The following is a 27,277-nucleotide window of genomic DNA, read 5'->3' on the forward strand; positions in this document are numbered from 1 at the left end:
CTACGAATGCGAAGGCTCATGGAGAAATGTAGCCGATACCTACATCATCTACGGATCTACACCCACCACCTGGCTCACAACACATTACCTAAAGGCATCACCCCTAAAACAGTTCCTGCATTAGGAAAGCTGACACCTGAACTAGAGCTAGAGTGGGCATCAGCCCTTAGCAACACAGCCTATACATTTCTAGAAATATTAAAGAAACAGTGTCACGCGCAACTCGCTACGATCCAGGCCCGTATAAACAATATCAGTCTCATGAGAGAACTGATGTGCGTTAATATCAGTCTCACCGACGCGGTGGCAAACACTCTCGAACTACACATTCAACAACTCACCCGCGAGCTAGCTAACAAGGAACACTCAAAACTCGGAAAACCTAATTCCAACAACGACACGGATACCGGACCCACTAACACGACACACGCAGCAGCCGAACAAATCATTTCCAGCACCACAACCACAACTCACCGCTACATCGCTAACCACCCCGAGAAAACGCTGACACAAGCACCGTAACAGGTATATCACGCTCACTAACCAGCGACGAACTACAAGTCCTCTCTAGGGGGCTAACATTCTGCCCTACACTTAATTCTGTTAACGAATACGAAATCCACAAAGACATATCAGACTTTGCGAGACGGCTACGCCTTAGAGAATTATTCGCTGATACAACACAAGAAAACAACGACGACCTCCGACTACCATCAACCTGGACACCAAATCACGGCCGAGAACCCACATTAGACCTGTACATTTTATTTATTTATTTATTAAACAAGTAAGCAACGACATCCTTCGCGGTATTTCCCAAAACTCGCGTGGTCACAACCTCACTAAAACACAGCGTGACATCATCAAAGCAAAGCGCTAGCTGACAGAGATGATATCATTATCAAGCTCGCAGATAAGGGTGGGAGTATCATCATCTGGTCCACAGATAAATATAATTCTGAAGCTCATAGGCAACTCAACAATACGCGACACTACCTCAAACTGGACCATGACACAACAAAGGAGTACACGGCGCTAATAACCCATACCATACAGGACCTCCACGAACGAAAGCTCATCACACGTGATGACCTCAGATATCTCACCCCATCAAACACAGGCGCAGGTCGTTTCTATTTACTGCCCAAAATCAACAAGGTACACGCAACGAGCTCTATACGGCTGACATCCCCGGCAGGCCAATTGTATCTACTAACAACACACCAACAGAAAGACTCTCGAAATTCCTGGACCACTACTTAAACCATATTCCCCCTCCTCACCCCCTCCTCAGAATAATCAGAGATATAAACAACACTCGTACATTTCGTAGGGACACAATACTAGCCACGCTGGATGTGACATCACTGTATACTAACATCCCACACAACGACTGAATCACAGCCCTCTGCAATGCCCTTTCTACAACAAACACAAGAAAAGACACGGAAATCATACTCGCTCTAATGGACTTGGTCCCTAAACTGAACTACTTGGTGTTCACCCACATACGCAAATATCTTCATGGGGTTCTTAGAAAACAAAGTCCTCAGCGCCCTCTCATTAAAACCCACTGTGTACCTTCGATACATCGATGATATACTGATAATATGGGAACACGGGGAACATGAATTTCAAAAGTTCGTAGATCTACTGAATACCGCGCACAGCAACATGAAGTTCACATCACAACAGTCAACTCACTTAATTAACTTCCTTGACACCACAATATCGCTAGACAACGGCAACCTCATCACAATCCTGTACAAAAAGCCAACTGACAAACAACAATACCTTCACTTCAAGAGTCACCACCCGCGTCACTGTAAGGTTGGAATTCCTAATGGGCAGAGTGTAAGACTACGCAGAGTTTGTTGAAACGACACAGATTACGCTGAGAAGCTTGACGAACTCTGCAGTACACTTGCCCAAAGGGACTATCCAGACTCCCTCCTAACCGAATTCCGTCGCAAGGCACTCACACTCGATCGGACCGAGGTTCTGGAAAACCGAAAAAATCCTGACGCGTGCCAAATAAGCTTCATCACAAGATATTCCAACGCACTTCCAAACATCAAAGCCATTCTACAGAAGCACGAGCCCCTCCTCCAAAGCAGTGACCGACTTAGCAATGTATTCACCCATCCCATACAGGTGACATACCGACGCGCAAAAAACCTAGCAGACTCCTTGGTCAGTGCCAAAATCAGCAAAACGAGCTCCCCGTACACGGGAACACGACCCTGCAACCTCCCGCGCTGCAAAACATGCAAGCATGTTCAACACGCTAACTCCATCAAAAGCACTGCGAGCAATTACACCCCCCCCCGTTAACCACGCACTCACATGCACAAGCTCCAATGTCATATACTGCATTGAATGCGGCGACTGGTGTATGCAATACATTGGTGAAACCGGCCAACAAATGAACAACCGCCTTACCGGACACAGAACGGACACGTCCAACAAACTCCCCAAAGCAGTCGCCGAACACTTTAATGTTCCTGGTCACAATTTTGACATTAAACTATATATTCTAGAAACCGGGTTTAGATCCACACGTGACACACGTGATAGGGAGTCTTATCTCATATACAAGTTCAACGCTCTTCACCCGTCCGGTATCAACAAATCACAAGGCACGCTAGAAACACTTCACAAATAAAATATGCTTTTCCCTGCTACCTCCGTTATCATCTGTTATGTTCTGCATGGCCGCTGCTTTCTTCTTTCTTTATTGCATGCCACAACTTTGTATTACAAATGTTAAAAAAAAAAAAAAAAACTTTGCTCGTTCTGGAATTTTCCCCACGTAACCACTAACCTCCTTATGTTTCGCTATGCTTGCCAATTCTTGCCTGTTGTCCCGTTTCGTCCACGTGTTCGTGAACCTTCCATTTTTCTGTAACCGGTCTGTAGCCTAGATCACTACGTTCACATAATCCCCTACACACTCTAACAAAGCAGCCATTCACTCCGGCCGTAGAAGCCCGTACGGACCCTTTCTTCCCTCCGGGCTGTTGACCCACAATTCGCATGAACCTTTAAACACGTCACACCTAACCCTTTAAATACCATGCCAATGATGAGGACGGTACCCAGAAGAAGAACAGTCTCTGTTCGAAATATCGGCGGCTTTTGTCCTGAGGCAACTCCCTTCCTACTGAATTACGGGGTTTTTATACTGGCAACGTACAATATCCACCTCAGATCCTCATGTCCATGAAAGACATTGTCTGGAGATTCCTAGGGTCAGAAACAGGGGTAAAGTCCAGCTTCCATGGATATCCATTGGATGTCAGTTGGACCCTCACGAAAATCTACTGGATATCCAAATATCCATGTTGCGACGTCTTATGCTCGTCTGTGTGCAGTCGGTGGTTTCCCAGTAAACCACGAACGTCTAATGGACATCTAGAGGATGGTACACCGTGGATATTTTGGATATCTAGTAGACATCCGGCTATGTCCAGCTAACGTGGAATGGATGTACTATGGATCGTCGGAAGCTCATCCATAACTGTATAGATGGATATCTTCTGGATGTAACAGCTGGACATTTGCACATCCAGTGGAGGTGCTTGTGAGGCATTGCGACGTCTAATATACGTCCTGTCGATGTTCCTACCGGATTAACATACGACAATATATATATAGACCAGATTGCAAATCTACTTTTTCAGCTATTTTGTGTGCATGAACAGCGCAAATGCCGTAGCCGCGGCCGTACCCCACCCGACACGGCTTGGGCATTTCTCAGTAGCCTGTATTGGCGTTCTGGATGGAACATATACTAAAATACGAGTAGTTGCGGGATGTTTGTTAAGTGTAGTGGGGTCGAAAACATTTGCAACGGTGACGAGGATGTGTTTCTGCAATTAATTCGTACGTCTGCAATGAGTCAAACTGCCCGCTAACATTTCTGATATTCCTTGCTAACAAATATTGTGTTTGTAATTCAGGCTATTGTCTATGATGAGGTTACCTACTGAGTGGAGCTGTCAAACTGACGGGTTTTCTGAGTTGGTGGAAGAGTGCTACGTACACACTTTGCAGAGAGCAGGATGCGAACAAATAGAAAAACTTGCTTTTACTTGTCCTCCAATTTCTGACGTTCTCGCAAGATAGATTCGCTTTCTTCTAGCGCTATACGTAAAAATTACTATTGAATTGATAGTCGAAACAACGTTTCGTAAACGTACGTGTATATTATTTTATGTTAATCCGGTAGGAACATCGATTGGACGTATATTAGACGTCGCAATGCCTCACAAGCACGTCCACCGGATGTAACAAATGTCCAGCTGTTACATCCAGAGGATATCCATTTATACAGTTATGGATGAGCTTCCGACGATCCATAGTACATCCATTCCACGTTAGCTGGACGTATCCGGATGTCTACTACACATCCCGAATGTCTTAGATATTTGGATCTTTCTGGTATGTCTAATAGACGTTTGTGGTTTACTTGGTTGCTGGGACCTCATGTCCCATCCCAGTAAACCACAAACGTCTATTAGACATACCAGAAAGATCCAAACATCTAAGACATTTGGGATGACTAGTAGACATCCGGATATATCCAGCTAACGTGGAATGGATGTACTATGGATCGTCGGAAGCTCATCCATAACTGTATAAATGGATATCCTTGGGATGTAACAGCTAGACATTTGTCACATCCGGTGGACGTGCCTGTGAGGCATTGCGACGTCTAATATACGTCCAGTCGATGTTCCTACCGGATTAATATACGATAATATAGACGTATGTTTACGAAACGTTGTTTCGACTATCAATTGAATAGTAATTTCTACGTATAGCGCTAGAAGAAAGCGAATCTATCTTGCGAGAACGTGAGAAATTGGAGAACGAGTAAAAGCAAGGTTTTCCATTTGTTCACGTCCTGCTCTCTGCAAAGTATCTACGCAGCACTCTTCCACCAACACAGGAAACCTCTCAGTTTGACAGCGCCACTCAGTAGGTAACCTCATCATAGACAATAGCCTGAATTCCAAACATAATATTTGTTAGCAAGGAATATGAGAAATGTTAGCGGGCAGTTTGACTCATTGCAGACGTACGAATTGCAGAAACACATCCTCCCCAGTAAACCACAAACGTCTATTAGACATACCAGAAAGATCCAAACATCTAAGACATTTAGGATGTCTAGTAGACATCCGGATATATCCAGCTAACGTGGAATGGATGTACTATGGATCTTCGGAAGCTCATCCATAACTGTATAAATGGATATCCTCTGGATGTAACAGCTGGACATTTGTCACATCCGGTGGACGTGCCTATGAGGCATTGCGACGTCTAATATACGTCCAATCGATATTCCTACCGGATTAACATACGATAATATAGACGTATGTTTACGAAACGTTGTTTCGACTATCAATTCAATAGTAATTTTTACGTATAGCGCTAGAAGAAAGCGAATCTATCTTGCGAGAACGTGAGAAATTGGAGAACGAGTAAAAGCAAGTTTTTCCATTTGTTCGCGTCCTGCTCTCTGCAAAGTATTTACGTAGCACTCTTCCACCAACACAGGAAACCTGTCAGTTTGACAGCGCCACTCAGTAGGTAACCTCATCATAGCCAATAGCCTGAATTCCAAACACAATATTTGTTAGCAAGGAATATCAGAAATGTTAGCGGGCAGTTTGACTCATTGCAGACGTACGAATTAATTGCAGAGACACATCCTCGTCACCGTTACAAACGTTTTCGGCCCCACTACACTTAACAAACATCCCGCTACTATTGGTATTCCATCCAGTACGCCAATAGAGGCTACTGAGAAATGCCAAAGCCGTGTCGTGTGGGGTACGGCCAGGGCTACGGCATTTGCGCTATTCATGCACACAAAATAGCTGAAAAAGTAGATTTGCAATCTCGTCTATATGTTGTTGTATGTTATAACCCGGTAGGAACATCGATAGGACGTATATTATACGTCGCGATGCCTCACAAGCACGTCCACTGGATGTGCAAATGTCCAGCTGTTACATCCAGAAGATATCCATGTATACAGTTATGGATGAGCTTCCGACGATCCATAGTACATCCATTCCACGTTAGCTCGACATATCCGGATGTCTACTAGATATCCAAAATATCCACGGTGTACCATCCTTTAGACGTCCATTAGACGTTCGTGGTTTACTGGGTTGTCACCGTTACAAACGTTTTCGGCCCCACTATACTTAACAAACATCCCGCAACTATTGGTATTTTAGTATACGGTAAAAGCAGGGCTCGTGAAAATGAGTTGAGCACACGAGGTCGTGTTTGTTCACTTCCTCAAGCCACTGAATCCATTCCGAATATCGTTCCATATGTTGTCGGGGGAGCCTGTGAGGGTGACAAACTTTCATTAACATCAAACAAATACAACTGAAGTAGTGTCCTCTTTTTCCTTGGGTAACACATGCATAATACACAATAAAACGTGTAGAAAAAAGTTATGGGGTACCCAGCATACAGGTGCATGCATCACCATCACATTAGAGCCTTTCACACAGATGAAAGTAGGAAATGCAGGTTACTTACTCGTGGAAAGATACTGAATGTGAAACTAAACGTGGAAGCTTTCGGATTTTGGCTCCTTTTAAAGGCATCGCTAACCAAGAAGTTCTTGAAATCGCCAATAAATTCACTAATTAAAGTTACCTTGACGCGCTTTATGGCGTGATCGGTTTGTTGGCCACAGAATGGAAACCGAAACCTATGTAGACTGGAGTTACAAAGTTATGCGGGACGCCGGTTTAAATGCATACATCGGGACAACCAAAGAGACAATGTATGACCCATTTATGTTTTAATCGTTTTTAGCACGTTTCACATGTAGTTGTTTGGTACACACAGTGAAAAGGACAAAGATGAAACAAAACATCTTTCACATTTGTTCTCCCAAACTAGCGGCAGAGGGTGAACGTGTAGTGTATAATTCTATTGTTGGGAAAAACTCACGTGGCCTCCACCGTTGGCCCAATCGTTGGAGGACGGTTGAGTAGCTTTTTGCTTTGCTTTTGCTGTCTTCCTGAGTGACGTGAGCCTCTGGCGAGGATTTCCCTTTCCCATCGGTCTTTCCCCTCTTCCCCGCTTTGGCGGTTCTGGGATGTTCTGGGTGGTTGTGGATTTTCTTTCGCTTCGAGTGAAATAAATAACACGTTAAGCGTTGGCTGTTTCTGTTACACAAAGTGCTTTATTTTTCGGGTTAAGTATTTCCAAATCACAAATATGCAATCTGATGTAGCTGCGCCAAACACGAACATGACATGAACATTGTTTCTGAAGTTCGAGTGATATGCTAAAGCAACTTTGCATTCATTGATAGGTGATGTCTCACGTGGAAGGATTCACAGTAGAACTACAGTATATTGACTGCACAGGAACACACATTCAGAGATTCAGCATGACAGAGAGCATGTCCATATCCCTTAGCTGCTTGTGTAGGCGTGTGGTCGTCACGTCACAAAGGAACTTGTGCAGCTGGTATGCCAAAAGATGAAGATGCTCCAACCGCTCAGAGTGGCTTATCTATTGCATTCAGATGCATCCAGATGCATTTCTGAAGCAGATATGTGTTGAGCGCTTATACCTAAGCAAGAAAGACCAGAAACGTGCAAACCAAACATTCTACCGGCCGAAATGCTGCGTACATGGCACAGGGGTGGTGCTATGCTATGGTACTGCCGCTTACCATAGCATAGCAGTAGAATAGCAGTAGCAGTAGCGTAGAATAGGAACTGACCTACCTGTCATCGAGTGGGAGACGAAGAAACTCAGTATTGTTCATTCTTGAATCGTTGTTGCACCAAGCAAGCGAAGCAGACCTGCCTTCCATTTATCTATCACTGAATTGACATGCAGAAGTATCCAAGAAGCACCGAGCTTTTCAAAGTCACTATCGACAACATGCTAAGGTAAGTACACTAAGAACCATGCAAAGCGGCAGCGGTACCGGCATAGATGCTTTGCCTGCGTCCCTGCTGCGCGCACCATATTTCGAAGCTTTACGCCAAGCTGCTCCGGCACCGCCGACACGGCGTCTCCCGCTTGCGCGCGCCGCAGAAAGTTCATAATTTCAAACCGACCAATCAGCACTCGCATAGCGGGGGAGCGGCCCAGGAGCCAATGGGCTACTGAGGGTTGAGAAGTCGCGCTTTGAAGTAAAATTTTGACATCTCATGACGTTTGATGACTCAAAAAGCTCGCAGCGCCTCACTTTAGTCCGCCATATCACCAAGCAATCAGTCAGCTTAGGACGCTTCGCTATGCTCCCAGCGCGACATAGAAGAAATTGCTAAAAATGTGCACGCCAGCCCTTTAATGTGCACCCTGCCGGTAGTTGTGTCACTGGAACCATATCACCAAGTAATCAGTCAGCTTAGGACGCTTCGCTATGCTCCCAGCACGACATAGACGAAATTACTATAAATGTGCACGCCAGCACTTTAACGTGCACCCTGCCGGTAGTTGGGTTGCGGGAACCATATCAGTCAGCTCAGGACGCTTCGCTGTGTTCTCAGCGCGACATGGACGAAACTGCTAAAAACGTGCACACCACCCCTTTAAACTGCACCATGCCTATAGGGACCGTGCGACACCTAAAGGGGGCGCGCTGCTCCGTCGCGACAGCGCCGCAAGTGGCCGTCTTGGACGTATCCGACGTGATACCACGCCGCGCGTTCTATGCATTCTCAAGTGGAACCGTAGCTTGCGTGGCGACCGCCGTAATTACAAGGGCTAATTTTCGAAGTGCAAATAACGTGGAACCTTTCTGGGGCGCGAACGAAGTGAATGGAGAGAAACTGCACAGAAGCAACCACCCTATTTATAATGCATCTAACAGTACGGAAGGAGAGCAGCCACTCGCGTCTGTCCGGTCAAAACACCTGTAAGTGATACGTCGAGAGGACAGTTATTTGACTCCTCACAAAATCCTGGCTTGCTAGCGAAGGCTATACACGTGTATTCCTCTGACTCCAGCCATTTGTAGTGTCATGTTTTTGACTGAGTCTTGTTCTTGTATTCCTTTCGTCGTCTTTGCACACACATAGCTTCGTCACTGAAATTTAGATCGTGCGTCCGGTTTATCCATACAAAAAAACACGTGGGTTCACAACTTATTGCCTGAACTTGTACTGCAGTTTTTCCAGTATCTTCAGATACAATAACTCTAAAGAGATCCTCAAAGAAGAAAGTATATGAGGTTTTACCTCGGCTACCGCCGTAAGCTTGCGGGACGACAGCTGTGAAATGGTCGGTGAGTAAATACTAAACCTTTTGGACAACGTAGAACTTCTGTTCTCACTGTGAGACTCGTCATACCGGGAGCAATATGGGCTCTGGGCACTGGCGATGAAACACCTCAATCATTATCTCGAAATAGGTTGCCGTTTGGTCGGTGCATTTGACGGTGATATCCAGCGGCGTTTCACCGTCACGAAAGTGGCAACTGTAAATCATTGATCATTTTGCAGGTCCTCATTCAGTTTCATTGAAACTAGAACAAAAGAAATAGAATATATTCGCTCATGTTGTGCACACCCCATGCAATGGCCGAACGCGCGTCACATACGCTATTCGCTGCGAGTAATCGCTGGTATTGGAAGCGTAGAAATCACGAGAAATTAAGCATCTGGTCCCTAATGAAGAGTTCTTTTAGGTGCAGGCACAGTTAGCGATGCTGTGGCAAAAAAGATGCCCGCACTTCACATGTAAACAAAGCTGGCTACCCGGCGGCTATCACGCAAGGTACTTTCTCCGGAGGCCGCATCGCGGCGCCACCAGTTTGTCGCACAGTCCCTATATGTGCACTCTTCAGGTGGCTGCGCCGCAGACACAACAAAGCGGTCCCTGCCGCGGTCTAGTTTTTTCGCTATCAATAAACTGATAACCTGTCCACCCCACATATGAGGGTGAGTGCACTCACCGTAGGCCTCATGCCTCAATAGTCATCGTCAATAGGCTTTGCGTTACTGAAGGCTTCACGTGTGAGTGCCTTCATGATTTGTGCAAGTCTCGCATGCGTCATTTGACCTCATTTCTGAATGCACTCATAGTGACCTCGCACTCCTCACGCCTTACAAGTGACTTCGCTCACACAGACCTGGCGCACGTCAGACCTCATGAGTGTACTCACAGGAGGTCTCATGAGGGGCACACCCCCATGGGTGCACTCACAGGAGACCTCGTGAGGGTAAGACCTCATGAGTGCACTCACGGAATGCCTGATCACGGGCATGCCCTCAGTCACCCGCACCTCAAAGGCGTGAGGTGAGGGGGTGGGGTACTCCTGAGAGCCCTCATAAGTGAGTTCGCCCAGGTATGGGGGCGGATCTAGAGGCACCTGACCCCCTCCTCCTTCACGTAATGTTAATTTGACGGGGACCGTGTATCTACCATGCTGGCCAAGGCTGGACCTTGCCCTCCCCCCTCCCCCTCAGGAAAAATCCTGGATCCGTCCCTGGATGACGAAGGTGCTGCCACCTGACGTGATGCTTTACAACCTGCATGACGTGACGCCCTGCGATCCATGATGGCGTCGCTTATGACCTGATGCTGTCAACGGCCCTGGAGTGACTCATTAATGATTTAAATGTGTATAGTAATGAATTGAGTTATTAAATGAGTTTAGAAGGTGTATTCCTGCATATGTGCGCATGTTTTCATGCGTGTTGTTCAAGAAAATGGCGGATCTTGATTGTAGTTTGACATTCTCCTTTCTCTCTCTCTGATTACAATGAATCGAAATTGCATTTATTGATTGAAAATGATATTCCGCGATTGATTATTCCATTGTCACTCGTGAATGAGGTGGCAGAGGGTAAGGACAGACGGAAATATCAAATTACTCGTTAAAGGGACATCGCATCCGGAGACATGGGTCCGAAACAGTTACGAGACTGCATGGCACCATTGGAGGTTGCATTTCGCCATCTTTTTTTCTTTTTTTTTTCAGTTGGGAACTGTTGGGAAATGCTCGAGTATTCAATAAACAAGTTTCTTCGACCATGCAACACCTCAAAAAACGAACGGTGATACCGTCGTGACGCAGTAGATAATTCTACCAATGCAAGGGCGGCGCCTCGCCCTCTCATTTTCTCTCCGAGATATCGTTTGCTTCGTGCATTGCTTCGTGTGTGGCTACATATTTCCTTGAAATTGCAGTGCGTTTCGCTCAATAGTGAAATTGCGATGTGTCGCGCCGTGTTTGTCACGCATCGTTGTGCCCCTGGCTTTAAGAAAACCGTCTGGAGGTAGCACAGAATTGACATTTCACGCACGCAGGGAGAGTGACGTCACCGAAAACGGAAAGCCACAACGCCGTCAGGCTTCCTGTCGAGGCAGAGGAATGCTCTTTCGGCACTGTTGTCCCTCGTATTTTGCCGACGAAGCGTATATATTGCAAATCCGTGCGAGGCGAGATGCAGAACAAAAGCGGCTAAAGCATGGCTGAGTCCAAATTGTTCCAAGGGCGGATGGTAACCACCAACATGCAATTGCGCATTTGTTATAGGCAGGCCTGTGTGGAAGAGGGATTTCGAAAATCGGGTATGGATTTACTTGATTAATAGAGGTACGCAAGTCATGTATCACAAAAACATTTTCAGTACAGCGTGTTGTGCTCCAAATGAAACTGGCGTGTTCCTATCGCATCCCCGGTAAACATACGTATGAGACGATTTTCGTCACCTACCTACTGTCAAGTGGCTCAAGAAGATGCATACTGTGGTCATCGCAACAATAGATGGGTGCGTAGAGTAAACGAGAAGGAGCTTCGTCCGCAGACACACGTCAAGTACAGCCGACACAGAGCTAAAAGAACTACAACATAGGCGTTCGTCAGGCTCCACTGGGGCACACTTTAGAGTGGACAACCGTAAAAACGCTTTGCTGACTGTGCACAATCATGAAGGATTATATGTGAAGCGTAGTATCATCGGACGGTTCGTTCGCATGCCTGCACATTCACCTACAATAGGACGGTGCGACAGAGGCTCTATGGGGTAAGGGCCATATTCTAGCATAATTTCATTGCTGGTGTACTCCTCGAATCGCTTGCAAGCGAAGCGGCGTCACCTTCGGATTCCGACGATGTCGATATAATCGGCGCTTACCGGCTTGCACGCCTTTCCTACGCCCGCCTATCAGCTTTGCGGGAAGACGTGCTCTGATTGGTAAAGTTACGCGTGACGTTTTCGGGCCTTTTGTGGAGAGGGACTTCTGGAGGAATGCGTCGTCTGCTTTTGCGATGTATTTCATGAGATTGCTCAGCGTATACGCAACCTATTCACTTGGGGCTTTCGTTGCCATTGTCACAGGTCACCGAGGAACATCAACCGTACTGAAGTATCACCGTACTGAAGTTTCGGAATCAGCCGAAATGAATCCGATAGTTCCATTAAGTCGTCATAGTAGAACACTACTCTCAAGTTCTTAGCTGTGCATTACGACAGGTGACTCGGTATGAGGATGTGACTTCGCAGGTACCATAGTCACAGTAGCTTAAATCACTCACTTTGTGTTTTGGGGGAGGGGGTTATGTCCGAGCTGTGCATTTGGTAATGACATGCTCTCATAGTAATCTATCTTGTCTTTCAATTAGTCGAATATCCGTGGTGTATGGTGCTTTGTCCTGGCAACCGGACGTTCGACATGACGGGGATTCGTAGAGGACAGACAGTCATGAAGTTCCATAGGCCTTTTCGCTGGGAAAGTGGTTGCTGTGGGTGCTGCTGCTGCTGTTGCTTACAGGTGACGACGTCAGTTATCATAATCATGTTTCAAAATGGCGCATTCAGTTATTGAAGCAAAAGAAACGCACACAGTAAGAAAAGTAAGCATACATATTGTTGCTTGACTTCACAGAGGATATTTCTTCATTGAAATGGTTTATAGCGTCCACACGCTGGAGGCACGATTCCCTTGTCCACGTCAGGTTGGAAGCTTGAAATTGAACGGGCGAATGAAACTGGCAATATTTGACGTTTTTCTGATCTCGTTCGTACATGGCGAAGCCGCGTCGTATCGCGTGTGTAAAACAGTGCGCGATACCTCATATTTTATCACGTTCACCGTACCTCTTGAATCATGAGTCCTTCTTTTTTGTGAATGTTCCTCATGTTCATGCGGCACGTAGCTGTTACTGAGCGTAGAGTGAAGCTGGAGACTGAAGTGGACTCACCAGCAAGTGGTTCTGCAGGTGGAACCACCCGTGAATAGGTCCTAAAGGGGAAAAGTATGTAAGTGGCTTTCAAAGTGGAACACCACGCAAATGGTTTTTAAAGTGGACAATTTCCGAGTGGTTTCTCAAAGGGGTATTTGTTTCATAACCGACTTTAACAAGCATAACCAACATAACAAATTTGCCACCTGGGAGGACGATAATCCCGTCAATTTACAGCCGTTATCAATGGAAAGAGAGATAGCTGAGTGAGCTGGCAACTTCTTTCATGGAAAGGCGAATATCGCTAGGACTTTGGCGGATGAATTTGATCGACTGCAAAGGCTTAGCCAACGCGCCATAACTACCCAGTGTGTGGAACAACTATGTGGAACAAGCACCCCTCGTTGACACTCGCAGCCCTAAATGTACGCTCCGTACAGCTCCACGCGGAAGACATTGCATACGACTATGTCTTCCGTAAGACATCACCACTCTGTCTTTCCGAGACGTGGAGAAAGACGGAGAGATCGGTACAAGTCGACGGCTTCAGGTGCTGCTGCGGGGCGCGTCACAGTGGCAAGCAGGGCCGGAGTTGCCATTTACCTGCGTGCCGGACTACTGGCACTGAACTACACCACTTGACGTCACCCTTCCTGGTGATGACGTCGAAGAAATTTGCGCCATGCAGCTTCCCAAAGGGCACGTGGTCGCTGTGTGCTACTTCTCGGCTCGCGCCGCGCCGGAACGCATCTGCGACTGTATGTATGTACCCGCCCCTTACAGCACGCACAAGCTTCTCGTCGTCGAAGACTTACGGAACAGCCCCCTCGTTCAGAACCAATCATTTCGACCGTAAATCAATACTCATCACACTTAAATAAATTTGTCTACACAATTTCATCCGGCTTCATTTCACCGCACGCACAGCTGACACTGAATTTCGCGTTGCACGAGTCGTAATCTTCCTGTAATTTTTTGTTCTTTCGAACACAACCACTCAGAGGGAAGGCTTTCTATCGGCGGTGAGAGATTGTAAAGGCGCGCCGAATCCATAACGCTTGAAAATCACTCTTGCTTGCTGCGTTAAACGTTGCACCTCTATCCTTGCTTGCTCCTGGTATTCCCAACCGTCAACCGCACGACCCCTGTTGTTGAGCTAGCGTGTGCCCGATGTCGCTCCGAGGCCCACAGCCTTCCAGGGCGGGTGTTTATCCCTTAGGGATCACTCTGGTTTACATTTCAGAAAAAAAAAACTTCGAGAATAAACTCCTCAAAATACATCACGAAAAAATCCACCGTGTAAAGATAAGACAGTAAAAATCAACGTCTGCGTAATAAACGCTTCAGATTCAAACTTTGAAAATAAATCGTCTCTGATTGGTCGACAGGCACGGCAGCCCCAGAGCAGCGAATGCTTTTGGCTGCCGCGTCTGAAACTAGTTCCACGCAGGGTGTGGTTCTTTGCGGTGGGCTGGGAACGAGAGTACCGCGGTAATCTCGTTCCCAGCAGACGCAGATGCAGCTAGCGATTCGCCTATGGACGCGCGAGTCTGTAGGCGAATCGCTAGCTGCATTTTTCGCCGGCTATCAGGATTCTGTTGACACTGCAGTTAGTGCTTTGTTCTGCTGCTCGCCTGTCAAGTTTGAGTATGTCCAACCCTGAATTCGTGTCGTAAGTCACCAAATCAGTTCCCGTTGTTGGTTCCAGCTAGGGTAGACAGCTGCCGTATTGCGAACATTGTCGCGGTCATCGCCATTCTCCTGCAGGGCTGCCTTGGTTGTGAAATAGGAGAGTTGAAAAATGACGATCGACGAAAAAGACAGATACCGGTAGCTTGTGGATGTGTTGTGTTTGTCCGTCTGTGTATGTTCCAGACTCAGAACCGTACAATCGTGAAGTTGGAACCTGCCTGTGTACTTTCCTACGTGTGGTTCTCCTTGCGAGCCTACGTTCTGATAAATGCAACAAACTGGTACTGGACAGACTCTCGAAATGCTTTCTGCAAATAAGATGCATACGGATGTGAAGGAACCGTTTGTTTGTTTTGCAAGAAAAAACTATTTTCCTCGTGCGTCGAATATAAGCTCTAACTTGAGGAAACAAAACAAAAACACAGGTGTCGGGTCACGCTATCGGAAGTGCCCTTATCTTGGGTTGCATTTTCTGTTTTCTTTTAATCTTTTTACAGGACGCAAGAGGCGGCAGTGTGGTCTTTCACCCTCTCACACACTGGGGGTGAAGGAAAGATTTGGTCTCCGAAGCAATGAACCAAATAAAGAAAAAAAAAAAGGTGTCCCTTCGCGAAGTTTTTGCGGACGATCTACCGAACAGATTTTTGTTCTGAATACGGCTACGATATCAGGTCACCGAGAGGAACAGATGTTCTCATTGGAACGTAGCTTTTATAATTAAAAAGTTAGTTAATGATTTTTAGGTCATTAGTCATTTGGCGGTTGAGCAACATATGGCCAAGAACGTCCGCCAGCCCAGGGATGATAGAAGTGAAAATAGCATGGCTATAACCCTTAGTTTTTTTAATGAAAAACCTGCATCGAGAAAAAAACACACCCTGTATATTTAAAAAAATATGTTCGCATATAGCTGGGACACCCTGTATATTGCATAATATTGGCTCCGCAGCTAGTTCCGTCATGCAGCTAGTTGCGAAACTAGTGTGCGCGTGTTGACAGCACATTTAAAATTGTGCTTTGCAGGTTGGTTGTTTTGCAGATAGCGAACGGATTTTTGTTCTGAAAACGGCTACGATATCAGGTCACCGAAAGGAACAGATGTTCTCATTGGGACAACTTCGTAGCTTTTATAATGTAAAAGTTAATTAATGATTTTTAGGTAATTAGTCATTTCACGGTTGAGCAACATAGGCCAAGAATGTCCGCCGATCCTGAGACGATAGAAGTGAAAACAGCATGTCTATAGCCCTTGTAGTTTTTTATGAAAAATCTGTATAAAAAAAAGACATCCTGCATAGTATATAGTTTTATATGTATATATCGTGTAGGAAGTCTGGCAATCGGACCAGCTGCACACGGACACAAAGTACCGTCTTCTTCCTCCAGGCGTATGTGCCTGCACAACCAGCCCTCCTCACGCTGTTGCTCAATCACTGCTATACTTGCCACTTACAGTAAAGACAACAAACGGGCTGACGGCAGTAGCAGCCAAAGTGCGAATTTGTCGAGCACGTAATCATAATTTCGCGTCGAGAATGTTGTTGAGAAGACTTTGCAGTTATTTCCATCGTGCAATAGCTCTGTGGGTTGCTGGAATTACCTCAGTCGGACGGAAGCCTTTTCGCCGACCGCCATAACTGAATTTTGTTGTAAATGGGAGAAGCCGCCAGGAAGGACCGAGAAAGCTTCAGCTTTCATCCAGTCAGAAGTACGATACTCCATCTACGTAGATGGCGGAGGTATGAGCAACGAAGGTGTTTTTCGGGGGCAATTCGATATGCTTATTCTGAATATCACAACTGTTTCAACACATTGGGATATCGGCATAACTGACCTTTAAAGGGGTTTTGCTCGTTTTGAAGGGCTATGCTGCCTCCTTTTCAAGTTTGATGATCGCCTGCGTTATGATCCCTGTAGGATGATATAGCATAGTATGTCTTTGGCAGCATGATATAAGATGTTTCGCTAATTTAAGAGGGCTATGCTTCCACCTTTCCTGAATTTGGCGATCGCCTGTGTTATAAGCCTAGCAGAATGGCATTGCATGAGCCATTGATAACACGTCTTACGCTCTATGATACAGGGAGTGTCGCCCGTTTTAAAGGGCCGTGCTGCCGCCCTTTCGCAATACCAGTAGAAAGGCAAATTGTAGGCACTGACCACGCCCACCCAGTAAAAAAAATGAACGGCTCCAGTTGGAAAATTTCGCATTGGAACCAAGTGGTTGCGCTTAAGTGGTTCCAGTTGTGTTTTCGGCAACCATTTGGAATCGGTTTCAACCATTTGGAATCAATTGGTTCTCCCATTGCAAATAATTGGCATTCTCGTAGTTACCAATTGGAATACAATGGGCTCCCAGCTCTATCTAATGGGTTCTAGACAACCAAACCATTTGGTTCAGTTGGCACCAACTGGTCTCCCAGCTCGATCCAATGGGTTCTAGCCAACCGAACCAGTTGGCACCAACTGGTCTCCCAGCTCGACCCAATGGGTTCTAGCCAACCGAACAAGTTGGCTCCCACTGGTCTCACAGCTCGATTCGATGAGTTCTAGGGCGAGGTCGAAATAGACTTGCCGTTGTTGGCCACAGGCGAGAGGGCATCGTCACGACTATAGCAAAAGAGGAAAAGGGCATGAGTTGCATTTTCTGACAAAGAGGGTGGCGTGCCACAAGATACAGACTAGTCAGCTATTTCGTGAAAACATGGAGCAAATAATACAATGGTGGTAGGGAGGGCATGGGTATGTTTTATTGCACCTTAACTAGTATAGCAGTGACAAGTTATTATGTAACATACGGGTATATCTGACACTAGGGTAAACATATGGGTATTTATTATTGCACCTTGACTACACAAGCAGTGACTTGACTATAGGGTGCAGACAGGGTTAGGGTAAATACATGGATATCTAAAATTGCGCCTTGCCGAGTACAGTAGAAAAATAAGGGAACATGTAACATACGGGTTGTATATTTAAAACATCTGACTGCACTTGTTGGTAATATTGCAGAAAATGCAGCGCTCAATGTGACCAGGTAAAAGAAGTACACAGGTGTAGTGCACTACAGTAGAACCTGTCTATACTGAGGTTGGTCAGACACCTACAAAAATTGACTGTATCAGTATATTCACTGCATGAGTAGTCAAAAACCAGGTTCCAACACGTTGCGATTGCCAGTTTACTACCCTATATCCATATAGCTTCACTACAGGGTTTGTGCAGATATACGTAAGTGTAATTTGCACACACGTATCTCAATGTCTACTTACCCTCCAAACTTCCGCTGGCGCACAATGGCGCATTTATGCTTGTGAAATCTACAAAAAAACGCAGAAGTCATACTCATCATATAAAATAAACCGAGCGATGAACACATCGGCTTCTGTGCAATAGAATAGGGCAACATGGCGGTCTCAGGAGAGTTGTACTCAGGCACCGCTCGGGGAACATCGGTGCAGAAACCGAAACTATGTCCCCACATGGATGCTCATCGGTAGAGCCCCTAATGGTACTTGCACACAATTCACATGAGAACGCCATGTTGCCAAACTCTAACACATTGAAGCCGATGTTTTCGATGTTCTGTTTCTTTTATACGCAGGCTATGGCTTCCGCGATTTTTTTATAGCTTTCGCACACATAAAGGCGCTATCACGTGCCACCAGAAGTAGCCAATTCAGTAGACAACAAACTAAGTGTGCAAACACCGTTTATCTGCGCATGCCCTGTATATGCAGGCTCACTACAGAGGTTCCACTGTAACAATAATTTTATTAAGACTAGTACATATATTTAGACAGCGCAGAGAATTGTCCCCCTCTTTCCCGTGGGTTTATCAAGGCCATGCTCACGCATTCCTCTCCTCTCTCTGCAATCAAAGCCAACTTCGGGAAACTCAGGGCAGAAAAATTACTTGATATATATTTTACAAACTGGCATACAGCAGCAAAACGATGACATGAGATGATGCTTCGCGGTCCATGCGAGCTCCATGACCAGAAATAAAATAATAACAATGTCGCTTGTCAGCTACTGCTTGAACAAGGCAGCATAGCACTATCTAGCAGCGGGCCAGGACGTGTATTCACACATCCTAGGTTCATTTGATATGCCAAGGCACCAGATTCCTACGCACATCCCAACGACCTACATGTAAAAAGAACAGAGCACGCTATCAACTTGGAGGCCATGTGTACTCTGGCACATGGAGGTCGTTGGTGGTGTGCGTAGGAATCTGGAGCCCTGGCATGTCAAAATGAACCAAGGATGTATGAATACCCATCCTAGCCCGCTCCCAGATTGCTAAGTCACCTTGTATAAGTAGTAGCTGACGAGTGATATTGTTACTATTTTACTTCCCATGAACCCCATGAACCTGTGGCGGCCCGTGGACGGCGACGGCAACGACGACGTGCCTCTGCTGCCACGACACTGCGCATGGCAGCCAGTTCTACCGGCACCGTCCTAGCGTGAAGCCACGCACATCTCCCCGATGGGACATTCCATCATCGCCGGTCAGGACTCGTGTAAAGGAACACCATCTCCTCTACAAGCCCAGAAACATCATTTCATGTCATTGTTTTGCTGTTTTATGCCGGTATGTAAAATATACATCAAGTAACATGTCAACCCCAGGGCTCTGGATCATTAGTGAGGAATACATGAGCATGGCCTAAATAAACTTATCACGAAGGAAGAAGAATTTATCTGTGCTGTATTATTACTCTTTCTGCATTATGGGGTATGTATATGACTAGATGTCAAGATAAATGCGTAAATATTTGTAATAACGTAAGTGAAAATTAACATATGGGTTATGTCACATTATGAAAACTTTGACTGACGTCCCTAGTCCGATGTCCCTTGATACCCTCGGAACGTAGCCAAACAAGCACAGGAGATGAAAATGTTCATGGGTGCCATGTCTGAGCAAAGTATTACGCACAGATTTATCCCATTACTGCTCTTTCACACATGTATATTCTAGGTTACCTTGCAACCTTGCAACACATTTTTTACTCAGCGGCGTCAATGTCCTTGCAGACCCTGAAAGTAAAGTCTTAATTAAGACAGACACCTACCATATAGATGATCTGCTGTATATTTAGGGCCACACAGGAGATGAGAATGTTCATTGGTACCATGTCTGAGCAAAGTATTACGCACAGATTTATACCATTACTGCTCCTTCACGCATGTATATTCTAGGTTACCTTGCAACCTTGCAACACATTTTTTACTCTGCTGCGTCGGTGTCCTTGCAGGCCCTGAAAGTAATGTCTTAATTAAGACAGACACCTACCATGTTGATGATCTGCTGTATATTTAGGGCCCGACTTCTTAGGGCTACATCCAATAGCACCATATATCTACTTCCCCAGTTCAAATCAGCAAAAGTGGCGTTTAACCCGGTATTTCCCCAAAAACCGCTGGACCAGAGGGATCCGAAGTCATCACCACTAGCACAGAACTTTGAAAACTGTGTTGTAAATGCATAATTTGCTCGTACAAGCTGTCAAAAAAAGAGACCCTGCTGCTGCTGCTTAGATGTATAGACTAAATCTTCATACTCTGTGTGTACTAGTGTGTCGTGTGTATTATACCGAGTAAATAGAATATTTAAATCCAATTCAACTAGAAAATGTTCAGTTCAACCCGATTACACCAAAATTATTGAAGCACCTGATATTGATAACGAAATGTTTACCCCCAATCTTGCTTAAAAAGATAACCCGACAAAGCCAGGCCCTATGCAGTATGTTCCATACTTCTGGGAGCAAAAATGCCATGTGGCTCAGGATGTTCTGTATGCATGACCTTTTCTTTTGGAGAGAGGCCAGTGGAACAAGGTACAAAACACAGCTCCATGTATTTTTGCCTCACTAAGAGCAACATTCACTGTCGATATTTGGCACGAAGCTTACCACTACATATTTCAAAAAGGAAAGTTAAATAATCGCAAGACTGCAGAACCCTCGTTGAGGGAGTTTACTTTCTATACCCTAATTTAGGTTATATGTTAGGTTTATGGCCCAAGGGCATTTGTTTTTTTACGTCATTCTTTAAAGACAATTTAGAAATGTCTGCACACAAAATCTGTCTGGCTTATAGCTAAAAGAAGTATCACCTTACCTTCTTGCCATCTTATCGAGGTCCGCCAATTTCACCACAATAAAATGGTTGAGGTTTTTAACAGCAGCTGGCAGCAAGCTTTTGGGGATCCCGTTGTTCTCAAGGCGTGCCTTGTAGCATTCTAAAACAAAGTTATCAGGGAGAGGTATGAGTAATGCATACCAAACCACACAGCTCAAAGCCGCAAGAGACCTAATAGGAAATAAATTTCCACAACACTTTTGTATCCCTACGTAGTATGACCGTGATACCCCAACTCCAAGGCACTACATGGGGAGGGGGGGGGGGGTCAGCAAATCAAATATATTCGACTTCCCCAATTCCAAGTGCTGTTATGTTCCCCTGTATTTTAATTGCTATACTTTTTGGCTTATTTATTTTTTGTGTAGTAACTTGTGAAGGGTGTGTAGCTGGTCACTAATGAGACCGATGAGCCTCGGGCACGAGCCTGGATTCCTGAGCCACATTGTATTGTCGTTTGTACAGTTTGCTTTGCCTTCACTCAGAAGGGATTTGGTTGAATTTGTGGAAAAGCTAATTCGTTCGAATTTGTTTCACCCCGCCTAGGATTCGTGGATTCGGTTGGCACATCCCTAATTAAAACATACTAGACAAGCAAAGTCAACGTACATTGTGCCAAGTTCTGAATTTTTGCCTTAACAACAGTTGGCTAAAATCAGCTGTATATATTTTTTGCTCCGATAGTAATGTACCAATACATTGCACAGAAAATATTTTAGCTCATGTGATATATGGTTTATTTTCTAAAAAAATGCGAAGTTGGCCTTTTGAGCGAATACTGGCAAATTCGGCGTGCAAAAAAGGGATTGGTGGACGAGTTGCGGATCCGAATTTACCACCGAGGTACTCATCATTATGCCGGCTACTAACACTGTACTAACAAAGTATCTCCAGGGCGGTTTTTCTTTATTGTGAGATACGAATTTTTAAAGTTGCCATAGTACACCTCCTGCTGAATTTGCAGCCCCCCTGACCAATGTTTACCTAGACACACCAAAACCAGTTGTTGTTCACCCAAGAAACCAGAGTTCGATAGTGGCACATCATTGGCAATTTAAGAGCATGTTACTACTCAAGCTTAATAAGGATCTATCTGGGGTTACACTGATGGTGAAGTTGGCTAGTGTGTACATGTTAAACAATGTTGTGAAGAACAGAAGGACTGAAAGCGGGTCTAAGTCATCGCTTTAATCAGAACAAGTGAGCGAGATCATGCTAGGTTAACTAAACGAAGAAGCTAAAAGTGCATGCAGGTCAGCTGGCCACCAGTTCCTCTTTTTTCAAAATCAACCCCAACAGTACGGAAGGGTTCACTTGCTGCTACGCGGAAGCCAGGTAGCGGAGCAGTTGGTACGGCTACTCTCCGAGCCCTAAATCGTGCACATAAGGCGCACTTCTTGAGAACTGTCTTGACCGTGTGGCGAGCCCGTTGTACCCAAAACTGTTCTCGTAGTTCCGGCAAGGTAGACTCCACTCCTCCGTGAAACACTCGCTCATGAGCCCACTGTACAAGCAAGGTGGTGAAATGATGCTCGGCAGGTAATATAATGGGGTACTTCACTTGGTCGCTATCCTCAAGGTGTTGCAACCGTCCCTTTAAACGAATGACTCGTAGTTTGTCTTCAAAAAACGGCAGATCTTTCATGAGAAACGATTGTGAATTGTTTTTCCCTTTCTTTAGGTCGTAGACTTCATGCTGTACAACGCGCACCCAATAAAGCTTCGCATCGTGCAGCTCGTTCGTAGAAAGAGGTCCCTCTAACTTCTGATTTGGGTGCCTGCAGTTTGACTCTCAAAAGCCGGTCCAACAAAATGAACCTCTGGACATCAATAATAGCTTCGACGGATTGCGAAGTGACTTGGAGAACGAGTTCGTTTTGTTTCCCTGCGGAAGACTTTCGCAACTCGACGTCAGTGTCGTTGAAACCATTGGCATCTGGCCACTCGGAAGGATCATCCTTCGGCCAATTTGGACCGTGCCACCAAAGATCCTCCTCCACCAAACGATGCGCCGAGATACCTCTGGTTATCAAATCTGCGGGATTGTCTTCACCGACACAATGCTTCCACATATCAGGATCGCTTTATGTGCGTATTTCTGAAACTCGATGGGCTACGAAAGGATTCTAACGCGACGAGTGGTGACGGATCCAAGCGAGCACAATTGTCGAATCCGTCCAGTAATGGCATTGAACTACGCAGTCCTCTAAGGCTGTTCGAACATAGTTGACGAGCCTTGCAGCCACGAGCGCTCCCATCAACACCAGCCTGGGAAGTGTGAGTTCTTTCAGAGGGGCAACCCTGGACTTGGACACCAGTAGATTAACATCTGAATGTGGCTCAAGGACACTTGCAGCAAGTCCCGTGCCTTATCCCACGACACTCCCAGAATCTTTTGTAGACTCAAGATCTCTGATACAGATGGTGTTGCCTCGCAGGATAGTCCAGCTGAGAGACAGTACAGCTTCCTTGCTTCTTCTTCCGAATCGACTCCAGTGACCAAATCATCGACATAAAAGGATTTCCGCAGCTTTTCGGCTGTTGCCTTTAGATTCCCGTCGATGCCAGCGAGATGATGTTGAATGGTTGCTGACAGAAGGAACGGACTGGACGTCGCTCCAAAGGGTACTCTTGTCATGCGTTCTATTTGGAGCCCTCCTGAGTCACCCACGTATGTCCCAGATGTCCCAGAGTCCGGTTGTTGTTCAAACCAAATGGAACGGAATACATCCCCATCCTTTTCACGAACTTGAACCTGCGGAAAGGCCTTTTCAATGTCAGCAGTAAGCGCAATCTTGAAACTCCTGAATCGGATTAGCAGCTGCAAGATATAAGGGTTCAAGTTCACGCCTTTGTCCAAGCACTCATTCAGTGACGGACAATGGGGGGGCGTGAGACGAGGCATCAAAGACGACTAAACTTTTGTCGTAGCGCGGTCTTCTCGGATGACTGCGGAGTGTGGCATGTATTAGACCGAGCCCTTGATTTCGGCATCAGCATCGAATACCTCTGCGTCACCGAGGTTGAAGTATTCCCTTACAACGCTGTCGTACCGAAGAAGCAATCCTTCCGTCCGCTTCAAGCGCGCAATAAGCTTCTTAAGTTGAGTCAGAGCAATTTCGTAGTTGTCTTCAAGAAAACCAACCGGGTCACGTCGCCACGGTAGGGTTACGTCGTACCTTTTTCCATCTTTTTTTACGGTTCGCGAAAAGTGTTCAAACACTGGGTGATCTGAAGAACTGGTCTTGCTCGTCGTCAGATCTATGGTTTCTATGTCCCAGAATGAACGAACAGTTGGTTCCCATGTGCTGCTGTCGTCGGTATAGCCAACAACTTCCACCGAAGAATGAGCACGAAGAACACAGGCAACTGTTGACAGGTGACTCTGGGCGTGCCCTTGAAACTCGATCTGTGAGACGAGTGGCGTAGGCCTTTGGATGGTCCAGCCTAATATAGAGTTCAAGGCCACAAGCCGATCAGATCGACTATTCATCAAGATCTCACTGGTAAGAATGGCCCACATGTGATCAGAGCCGATCAAAATACTAACGCCTTCGCACGACGCATGTCTCTTAGAGTGGATCCCTCCTTGGCCACTTTAGCCCCAAAGTGGATCTCTGCTTGACCACTTTGGCCTCTAAGTGGATCTGTCTTAAACACCTTTGGCCTCCAAGTGGAACCTGCTAAAACCCCTTTAGCCTTTAAGCGGATCTACTATAACCCACTTCAGCTTCCACTTTGTTTTTCCAACTGGGGCATCCTTGGTTTCGTACATCGTGGTTTCGTAACGTATAGAGCGTAAGATCGAAAGCAAAAATGATTTATCTGAATTAATTGTTATTCAAATATTATGTTGTGCAAACAACCTTATGGCGCTAATTGCGCTAAAATTATTTTATACTACGAAGCGTACGCTGAATTATGAGCACAAGATGGCGGCGGTCTGGTCCAGCGGAGTTTTACGGCACTGAGAGTCGTGAAAAATTGCTGTGGTTGGATTATTTAGGAAGTAAGTGCTGAGGACACATTTAGCAACGCACATTATGGATTCTCTGCGTAAACGGAAGAAGCGAGGTCCATATAAGAGTTACCTGAACCCAGACACGGCATTTCAGTTTCCCCGGTCCACCGCACACGCCTACAGGCAACGAGCTGTAAGTTGACTTCACTGTGTGCTATACAGATTTTCGGAGCATGGCTGTGTTTCGCAAATGCAGTGCATGTTTTGGGCTAACAAGAAAGGCAAACACAAACATTTAGTGTCTCCTTTCCTTTTGTATTCGCCCAAGTTCAATCCTCGTCTTCAGTGGATATCGTCCACCGTACTGCGGCCTGTACGCTATTTTATCACTTCTTACAAAGCACATTATCCTCTCGTCTCAGGAAGCCCCTTCAAGCACGGATTCATGTATTGGAGTCGACGACAGCCTATGGGATGCTTCTGTTAATGAAACTACACCGCAAGTACGTCTCGAAGAAAACTTTAGAAGTTCCCTGCACCACCAGTGTGCTACGCAGTGTCTTCCTGCTGCGGAAGCTGCTTTAAACTATAATTCTGATCCTCAAATCAGGAATTGTTTTGATTGTCATGACCCGACAAAAGAGCCAGGAAGGACCTCTCCCCAGAACGACATCGATTAACAAATAAGCACGGCCCGGTAGTGATTTTGGAACTGCTGCATAGTGGCATATTGACAAAGCTGATAACAATGAGCATGCTGGAAACCAATTCTAATTCAGCATTAAAAGTGTAGTGTTAAAGCATATCATGCCACTGCTTCCCTTGCACTCCAGATATAAACTCTGTTTTTAACATTTGTAGCGACCGCAGCGCCATCGCGCCGACCTCCCAGCGCGCGGCCCGCGAAATTTAACGCCCGGCCTCCGTGCCGGTATTCTTCAGTTCGTAGCCAGACGGCTTCAAATAAACATCTTGGTTTCCGACTCTCTGTCTGCTACATTGGTGACCCGGACGTGGTCCCGGATTGGTATCGTGGTTAACGTGCAGAAGTGCGAATTTGGAGTTTCCTCCACCGAGTTCCTCGGACATCAGGTCACGGCCGAAGGTATAGCTCCACTCGCCACCAAAGTGGACGCAGTTGCCAACTATCCCCTGCCTCAATCTCTGCGTCAACTGCGCCGTTTCCTCGGCCTTGTTAATTTTTATCGGCACTTTATCCCTCACTGCGCCAAAACCCTTCGCCCTCTCGAAGAACTCCTCCGTGGGAATAGGGCTGCTTCGTCGGTGTTACCGTGGAACCCTGAAGCTGACGCCGCGTTCCTTCAGGTCAAGGAGGACTTTTCACGGTCGACCATGCTCTACCACCCCAAGCACGACGCCCCCACGGCCCTCATGATCGATGCATCCGAATAGCCGTCGGCGATGTTCTCCTGCAGAGGGTAGACGGCGCTTGGCGACCCGTTGCTTTTTTTCTCCAAAGGCCTCAAGCCTCCGGAGAAGAAGTACAGTACCTTCGGCAGAGAACTGCTGGCCGCCTATCTCGCAGTGCGTCACTTCCGCCACTTTCTGGAGGGCCGCAGATTCACGATCCTAACGGATCATAAGCCCCTCACGTACGCGTTCACCTCGGCCAGCACACGCTACTCTCCTCGAGAGATACGTCACCTATCGTTTCTTGCCGAGTTTTCCACCGACGTGCAGCATGTCAACGGCACCGAGAACGGCCCAGCTGACGCTCTCAGCCGCCTGGAAGCTGTATCCGCCTCGCCACTGTCTCCCGAGGCCCTCGCCGCCGCCCAAGCCGCTGACCGCGAGCTGCAGCGCTTGCGTGAGCGGGGCAACTCATCTCTGAAGTTCACGGACATTCCGATTCCTGGATGTGACCTCCTACTCTGCTGTGACTCCTCGACAGCGCAGCCGAGGCCTTTTGTTCCCGAAGCATACCGCCGCCCGGTCTTTGCGGCCTTGCACGACCTGGCGCACCCAGGGATACGCGCTACGAGACGCCTCGTTGCTGAACGCTATGTTTGGCCATCCATGCACAGAGACATTACAGCTAGGGTCCGCACATGCATACCGTGCCAACGGTCGAAAGTCCACCGCCATACCGTGTCACCTCATGGTGACACGGTATGGCGACCTCCCTCAAGTTCGACCTCCCTCCCTGTCTCAACCGGGTGTCGCTTCATCTTAACAGCCGTCGACAGGTCTACCAGGTGGCTTTCACGGTCACATACAAATCTCTTCCACGATACAGCCTTCGGGCTTCTGGAGAG

The 27,277-nt window shown here is 46.4% G+C and overlaps 1 protein-coding gene across 3 annotated transcripts in view; it reads left to right on the top strand.

Moving 5' to 3' along the window:
* LOC135396044 (phospholipid scramblase 2-like) overlaps window positions 1-27,277 on the top strand; it is a 194,294-nt gene that overhangs the window by 94,277 nt on the left and 72,740 nt on the right. For all 3 annotated transcript variants that reach the window (XM_064627101.1, XM_064627102.1, XM_064627103.1), the window contains exon 4: window positions 12,632-12,780. In XM_064627101.1, the coding sequence (XP_064483171.1) occupies window positions 12,632-12,780 (149 nt within the window). The remainder of the gene's footprint in view (window positions 1-12,631; window positions 12,781-27,277) is intronic.

This window comes from Ornithodoros turicata, chromosome 5 (assembly GCF_037126465.1).
Source record: "Ornithodoros turicata isolate Travis chromosome 5, ASM3712646v1, whole genome shotgun sequence".
Lineage (NCBI taxonomy): Eukaryota > Metazoa > Arthropoda > Arachnida > Ixodida > Argasidae > Ornithodoros > Ornithodoros turicata.